Genomic DNA, 8,634 nt, shown 5'->3' on the forward strand with positions numbered 1-8,634 from the left:
AGCTTTTATTGCTGAGCATGACAGCATATGGTATGGAATATCCCTTTGGTCAGTTGGGGCAGCTGTCCTGGCTGTGTCCCCTCCCAGCTTCTTGTGCATCTCCAGCCTACTTGCTGGTGGGGTGGTATAAGAAGCTGGAAAGTCCTTGACTTAGTGTAAGCGCTGCTCAGCAACAGCTAGAACATCAGTGTGTTATCAACATCTTTCTCATCCTAAATCCAAAACACAGTATTATACCAACTACTAGTAAGTAAATTAACTCTGTCCCAGCTGAAACCAGGACATTCTGCAGATAATGCATTACAAGGAAAAAGGACCTATACTAAGAAAGCATTGATACAAATACTTCCTAATTTTTCTTTATAACTTTAATTTCTCTTTCAAAAGAATTATTATTAAAGACAAGTACAATTGAAAGCAACTGCTAACTTTTAAAATAAAATATAATGGATTTAAGTATTTTAACTAAATCCTTTCTAGACACTTATCTGTATGGAAACATATCCTCACTTTCACGTGGCTTTTGCTACCATCAACCACTGTAAAAGAGACGGTATTTTGAAGACTTACAGCTGAAAGATGTGGTAGGTTGGGTAGCTATGAAACCATAACAGTGAAACGTTTTCTTCTGTGATTGGATGTATTCTGTGACCAGAATACCTTCCAGTATTTTCATGGATCAATGAGTGAAACAGAATGCTTTTATAGCAGCTGGCTCTTTTAAACGTTGAGAGATTCTGCAAGCTACAGGTTAAGATTTCAAGAAGACTGAAAATTGGATGGATGACAAAAAATAACCAGGAGGCAGAAACAAGCCCTGAAAGAAGAAACAGATGAAAAGTGAGAGCAACTGACTAAGCAGAAAAAAGAATTAATATTGGGCCTGTACTTAATTTGTCAACTTTGAATCATTTTGATATTTGAGTGTTGCAAAACAGATCACCTTTTGGGATATATAGACTTTTGGATGGAAGGTGGTTGGCTCTACTTGGTAATGATGGTGCACAACAGGAATTTTTGTATAGTTTGGGCAGCGAGTATGTTGTAAGATGCTAGAGAAATAAGATGATAGAAAAGTGGCAAGAATGACCTCATGTGGACTGGTTTGGGGGTTTTTTTTAAGATGTTATTTATTATAGCAAGTAAATGGGAGGAATCTTGGGAAAAGTATAAATCTTACGATCCTCTAGACACTCTATAGAGAGTAAGGAATTCTTCTGTCCTCTTCTTGGCATCCTCTTTGCAATGAAAGAGAAATAATCTTAGTTTGTGGCTAAAAGTTTAGGCAGGATGTTACAAAATTATTTTGCTAATACAGGAAAGGTTACTTTACAAGCATGAAGTCTGATTAGACATCTTTTGAAAGTGTTACAGGTATTCTTGGTCCTGCCATGTGCTACGGAACTAGATGAACTTGTGAGGCCTGTCAGTTTTCAGTTTCTAATCTAGCTATAAAAACCAGACTTTGTAGTACTTTGATGCTATTTGCAGTCTTGATAGATTTCAACTTAACACACTGCAGTTCTTTCGAAACTATTTTAATAGTAGAACCTCTGAAGGGTCTGTGAAATAAGCACAGTTAGTCCTAATAGAAAGTATACATACTAGTCTTAGTGTAAACTATCTGGCTACTGTCTGGCTTTAAGTTTAAAGTATCAATTCCATTTCTCACAGGCAGCCACAAAACAGGTGGAGTCTAAAGGACTGGGAGCAACAGCACTGCAAAACGAAAATGTGAATGTCAATGAAAATGACGAAAATAATTTGGAATCAAAACAAAGGTTTGTATTCAGCATTATACTGCTGAGGGACATGCTTGGATAGTAACTTGAAACTTGTAGAACTAAGAGTAGGTTGAAGGAAGGATGTTAAATTGCAAACTGCTGTCCAATAGAAAATAAACCATAAGCACCTACTGTATTTTTAAGTTTTGGCTTTTCTATGGTTGTTACTCTTGGCATTTATATCAGATAGCTCGGCATTAAGTTTAAGTACTTGTTGAAGATACATGTTTTTCAGTTTAAACAGCTGTCAGTCTTGTATAACAATGAAAACATAAATACTTCACTATTTCTTTTCTCTATGCTTGTTTGAGCTCCTTTTAGTCCTGCCTTCCCTAATTTTAGGCTGTAGGTCATCTGGAGAAGGAAGAGGATAAGTAAAGGGAATTTGTCCATTACATTTTTCCTTACAGCTAAACACAAGATTCACTTAGTTAGTGATACTAATATTATGGAAAATAGTTATGTTGCTTCATGACTCTGGCATTGTGACTCATGACCCTGTCACTTTTCTAAGAAGTGCTGGTGGAACTTGAAGCCAGGTTCCTTTCCCCTTCCTTTGACTTTATTTTGAAAAATATGGGCATTTTAAGTTTATCACCAGTTGTTTTTCATGGAGAAATTGTAGTCTTTGGTCAGGATAGAGCTTGTGTTTCTGCAGTTTTATACTTTGAATACTTGGCATCATTTAGTTAAGGAAATTGACTGATGCAGACAGAGTATACAGGAAGACAAATCCTAAGATTTTTTTTTTTAGGACAGCTTCTGAAACAATTACATCCGAGGGAGGTATAAAAAAACCTATGGAAACAATTACTAGACTGTGAAGAAGCTAGATATGAAAAAATAGATGTCTGAAATGCCTCATGTCTTCAACTTAAATGCAGAAGGTCTTGTATATTTCTCCTCCAGGTACAGGGAGACAAGGTTAAGAGGGTTTTGGAGAGGAAGGAGTTGTTTAACATGTGGAAGTTCTGTGTTTTTTAAGGCCTTAGTATTGGCTAATGGTAGAATTGTGAACAAATGATGTAGCAGTTAGTGTTTGTATGCCAATGTTTCCATAGAGAAATCTTGGAATTTTCTTTCATTTAAATATTGTTGGTTCACTTAAATGCTAAGTTGCTGCCTAGGAAATATTTTTTTAGGGGTTTTGGTTTGTGTTTTTTTCGTTTTTGTTTTTGTTTTTTTTAGATTAATGAAAAAGCAAGAGAGTATTACAAATTGGTCACCTGGAGTCATAAAAAACCCAACAGTAAGGTAAAAATTATTTTTTGTTGCTGTTGCTCTTGGTCATAGACACTTCATTAAGTTCTGTGCTGTGTATTTTTTACTGAAGTTCTGTGTTCCTTGCAGGCCTCATTCAAGACGGAAACACAGAGCGAGCAATGTTCCTCAGAGTGAGCATTACCTTATTTTTACACTTTCAAAACAAAGTCATGTCAAACACTTCTGCCCCGCCCCCCCCAAAAAAGGGCTGGTGTTTTGATAACTGCTGTTCAATATGATTGGATTAATATAAAAGTGATTATGGTGGAAAAAACCCTCCCAATTGTTGTGTGTGGTTCCTGCACAAATGGAGATTTGGGGTTTGCCACATTTAGGAAACTATGAAATGCAAAATCATTCACAATTTTCTACTTCAGTTTTTGTTTGCTTACTTGCTTTTCTAGGATTGATGGTATTTGTGCAGAGGAAAGGTGCCACAGGAGTACTGAAACTTGTCTTTCTGGCTTTGGACCTAGATAACTTTGGATGGGAAGAATAAAGAGGCTGGCTGACAGGAAAAACTAATCATAGTGTAAAATGCGCCAAGTTAGGACGTTTACACATCTTCTTGGTATTTTTTAAAACTTACAACATGGGTTATATAATACTTATAATGAGATTTTTTTAAAGCCATTAGCACCTTCTTACCACAGAGAGATGATGATACAGTCTCTGCATGTGACCATGTTGTACTTGGAAGGACAAACTCTTTAAGATGCCTTGGATGTTGGCCACAGTTAGAACCTGACAGTAAATGATGGAACCTGTATACAAAGTATCATAGCTCTGATGGCTGGTTTATTTCAATCCTCTCTGTGTAAAAGGAGAGCAGTATATATATTAAAAATATTTTTACCAACATAAAGTAACAATGTTTTATTATTATGTACCAATTTTTACCTATTTGGTTAAAATATAATTCTTCTATGAGCTTTATTGCGTAGAAAATAAAGTGACTTTTTTGAACAGACTATTTTTTTGAGTCTTTGGACTAAGGTGAGGCTCATGTGTATAAATATCTAAAAGTATATTAATATATAAACAGACACTGAAATTATCCCAATCTGTCAAAGCATATCAAAATAGTGTACATTCTTGTCTCATGTAAATGGTAGAAAGCAAAACTGCTGCTTTAATGTTGGCTCCTCATTGGTCTCGGTGTATATTAATTTTCTTCTAGGTCTGAACAGCTTGCAAAATGTGGAAAAACGTGGAGATGCTTGGGCTTGTGGCCGAAGAAGACAGGTTTGTACCCACTGTCTATTCTAAACAGAGATAAAATAAATCTGAACTGCATAGATTTCTTCCCACACCCCCTGAGCTGAGAGCCTCCTTAAAAGCTGCAAACACCACCAATGCTCTAAAATAAATAAATAAAAATCAGCACTTACTGGATTTGCTTGTTGCCTTCAGAAACGTAACCAATTACTTTATTCCAGCTTATACTTGGATAGGTACCATGTCAGCCAGTTGCTGGTAAGTATGCACACTTCCGTCAGTCTTGTTTACAACATCGAGATTTAAACTCATGGGACCACAACTGAGACAGAGCTAATGACAGCTTTATGTTCACCTGTTTTTATGTTGAGGTAGTCTGTTACAGGGTCAGCTACAAGCACTATATCCATGTCTAGGGCTTGTGCATTCATCTAGCTAGGAAAAAAAATAGATGTTGTCTGCTTAATTCTGTTGTTATAGTTCAACCTCAGTTGAAATGTACAGACTAAATTTACAGAAGAACTACATCTGATAGTACCAAAGAACTCAATGAAAACTTTATAAAAACTTACAAAGAAATTAAAATTCAGAACTATGTTTCCTTAAAAACTTAGAAAAGTAGGCATTTGCTGTCCGTGTGATATTTATGCCATATTCCATTCCAGTGAGACCTCTCATAAATATTGTCTAGAAAGCAATGATATTGGCCTTTTAAACAATAAATCTTATCCTCTGCTTAATAATCTGGGTTATAAAATTGTCTGCATGCATGAAAGAATGCAGTGAATGTCAGAGCTGTTGACTTCTAGAACTTCCTTTTCCACGTAGTCTCTCTTTCAATGTTGGCATTGTTTGCTCTTGTTTTGTAAATGGCATTTCATTGCAATGGTTCAGTGCCCGTTTTCAGTCTTTCATTGGTGTGTTTTCAGTTAGCTGCATGCAAGTCTGTGGTGCTATTGAAAAGAAGTGTGCTTTATTTTCTTGTTCCTAAACTAGGGAAAGCAAGTGTCACAGAATTTAGGGAACTGCTTGTACTTAAATTTATAGTCTGTATATGTATAGCAAGTCCTGTGAGTTGTCTAAAGTCTGACTGACAGTGTACTTAAATTAAAGAATGTGTCTGAAAAACCTGGGTTTTCAGAATTTAGTCAGGCTCAGATGGAAAAAAAGAATCCATATATTTAAACTTAGAGGGGAAAAAAAATTAGAGCAGATAAGGGTCCCAGAACATATAATCAAAGGAAGATATGTTTCTAGAGCAGAACTAACTCTAAGGAATAACAAGATCTTTAGATATGTGAAGGTATGTCTACACAGTCTGCCTGGCAAACTCGAGCTTGCTCTGCAAGCATTCTGAGCTAGCCACATGTCACATCGCTCTGGACTAGGTGCTGTGATGATGTTAGCTCAAGCATAGTGCTGCATGATGTCCAGTCTCTAGCTAACAGTGCAATGCCAGAGTCTCCATAACTGCCATCCCAGAGGGCACAAGCAGTTTGGGGATGGGGGCAAGTCAATGCTCTATACAGTTCCTTGGTGAAAAGAAAATGAGTTGGGTTTCTGGTTTATCTGTAAGGCAGGCTTCTCATTTATATGTTGATCTGAAGAATTTTATTTTGAAAAAAGCTCAATATAGACAATTTAAAAGCAAAACAAGCAAAAAACCAACCCTTTTCACAGAAAGTGAATCATTACAAGTAACAAGGGTTGTGATTGTCTCTGTTGCTGGAAGTATGTGAATTATCTGGTGCTGTACGTCAAGCATAACTGTGTTACTTGAATAAAGATTTTATTTAGGAAAGTTTTCTGGCATGCTCTGAAATGAGATTAACTAGATGGTTCCAATGGAATCTCTGGCCTTTTAATAGTAGTAAAAAAACCTACCATTCCTGGCTACTACAGTAAAATATCTGTGGAACAGGAAGTATTGGAAAAAAGAAGTATTTTTGATAACAGGTAGACTACTTTTAGAGAAGTTTTAGTTTTCTAACTGTTCAGAAACACAGATGAACTACTACCACTCTTGATTTCTTTCATTGCTTAGTGAGGTTTATCAGTGATCATAGTTCCTTGAAGAGGCACTGGTAGTTGTGTTAAGCTGGACTAAGTCCAGCTTTCAGATGTGAAGTTTGATCTTCACATACCTCAGCTTGCACTTTGTGTAGATGCCAAATTTTACTTGTTGTAGAATAACCAGAATATCATTTTGACCAGGCTGAATGTTATCTAAGCTCCTTCCCCACCAGAGACACTCCCCTTGCCTTTTGCCTCTTGAGTGCTGCTGCCACTTGTAGCAGTTTAAATTCAAGGGCAGGGGGAGCCATGCAGATTGGCAGTAAGAATTGTCATCTGGCCCATCCCCCGTGCCTGAATTGGTGTTGCTTTTAAGGGCAGAATCTTTTAAGGACCTCCAGAGTGTTCCAGGTCACTAGGAGAGGAGAAAGTTTCAAAAATAAAGTATTTATCTGTTCATCCTTGGACACATGAACTTCTTGTGCCACTAGCAATCATACTGGTGGGTCCTGGATTGTCCTACCAAGCCACTCTTAAGTTGTCTAATGACTGCAGCCACAGGAGATTCACATTTCCACTAGGTACATTATTTGCAGAGTGAAGGGATATTTGTTCCCCTGTAATTCACAGATTTCCTCTGTGCTACTCAGTTCTGCTAGTTGGCTTTATCCAGTTTAAATTTCTGTAAATTGAGGCTATTCCCTTGCAACTACATTTCTCTTTCTGCATCATTCTTCACAATTTTGGAAGTTCCAGGTGTAAAGGTCAGCCATAGCCTGATTCTCTCAGGTTCCCTCCTACTTTATAGACAACACCATTGATCTGTTTGATAGTTGGGAGTAATCTGTTACTTATAGGAGGAAGTCTTGTACCTCTGGTAAACCTCTTTCATCCCCCAAACTACAAACTCTAGGCCTTCAGCTTCAATTTACACCTACTATTGTTCTTCTAATGTTCTATAAACACTTTTTTTCTTTTTCCTTTGTTCTCACCCTACTTCCAATCCAGTTGTTCCCAGTAAACTGAGGATTTATTAGCACAGGTCCCCTTATTTTTGTAGGTGCATTAGCAAAGGATGGGTCCCCCATCATGTAAGGATTATATAAATTTAATCTCAGAAGTACTCACAACCCAACCACATCTTGCTGGCTACAGAACTGTTAAGGCATGTTAGAAGAGCCGCCTCCTCCAGCAGCCCCAGCCCCGGACCCTCCTGTCCAGCTGCTGGAGCCCAGCCCCGGACCTGGGCTCCCTGTTCAGGCTGGGGGATGTGGCTGCTGCTTCTCTGCTGCAGGGTCACCCAGTAGCAGAGCTGAGCACAAATCCCAGAGATACAGACACAGGACACACACACACACAGAGGACAGTGACACAGCTGGTCCCACAAACGCCACAGGCAAGGTGTGGCCTTCAACAGCACCCACATGTAACACAAACACAGGCAGCCAAGTCTCCTCCTCCTCTCTGGCTGGTAGAGCTGTACATGCACTGGTGAGAGCACACACATGCCTCTCTAGGTTAACAGGCACACAAACGTTTGCTGATGCCCAAGTGTGGACATAGCTACTCTGCCCTCGCACCTTTACTCGCGAGCTGGTGCAGCTGGATGCACCAAACACGACCACTCGCACACCTCGCACGGGGACTCTGTGTTCTGGTTGTACTCCAGTGGACACTTGCAAGATATCTCCCTTTCAGGCAAGAGGTGAAACTCATTCAAGGAGACAAAGGAAAGACAAAAGGGCTTATGCTGCCCAGCTGCCAGCTCGAAGTCTCTGCTGCTGGGCTGACCCTCCAGCCCCATGATAACTAAAGGCTCAAAGGAAAAGCAGCAAAACACACAAGGGCCCCTCCAGGCCACAACATCTGTCCTGAGCCCACTGTGCTGATTGAGACTGGAAGTTTGTACTGGAGCCAGAGACAGGGAAGGGGAGGGTGTGACTGGAAATCCAGGATTGAACCTCCACCCCTTGCCCTTGCAGCCAAGTTAACGCCAATCCTTGCTGGGGTGGTTGCAGGTGACTTCACCCCAGTCCCTGACTCCAGCTTGTTCATTCCAAGTTCGTACCATGTTAATAGCCAAAACCATCCCAGACTTCCTTGACCAATGTCTCCTAAATTTTACCTGATACCAGAAGTACAATTACCTTTACCAGACTTACCTTGACCAGACCAGAATTACAATTACCTTTTCCTCCTTTAGCTGGCAGTGGGGCTCTGGACTGACCTGTATTAAAAGCTGGGATTCAGCAGCCTGCTGCACGCCACAGGAGCCTACAGACAACGCCTGGCCAAAGCCCCAAGCAGGGATTTTTGAAAGGTCCTGTACCTTCCTGAGCAGAGCCAGGGGTTCAGC

The 8,634-nt window shown here is 39.4% G+C and overlaps 1 protein-coding gene across 1 annotated transcript in view; it reads left to right on the forward strand.

Annotated features, from left to right (window-relative positions):
* Positions 1-8,634, forward strand: part of TERF1 (telomeric repeat binding factor 1) — a gene marked incomplete at its 5' end in the record, with an annotated part of 17,865 nt that overhangs the window by 6,188 nt on the left and 3,043 nt on the right. Inside the window, 4 exon segments of the mRNA XM_029085088.1 lie at positions 1,675-1,781; positions 2,973-3,038; positions 3,135-3,178; positions 4,228-4,292. Of these exon segments, the coding sequence (XP_028940921.1) occupies positions 1,675-1,781; positions 2,973-3,038; positions 3,135-3,178; positions 4,228-4,292 (282 nt within the window).

Source organism: Antrostomus carolinensis, unplaced genomic scaffold, assembly GCF_000700745.2.
Source record: "Antrostomus carolinensis isolate BGI_N321 unplaced genomic scaffold, ASM70074v2 scaffold12905, whole genome shotgun sequence".
In the NCBI taxonomy this organism is placed as follows: domain Eukaryota; kingdom Metazoa; phylum Chordata; class Aves; order Caprimulgiformes; family Caprimulgidae; genus Antrostomus; species Antrostomus carolinensis.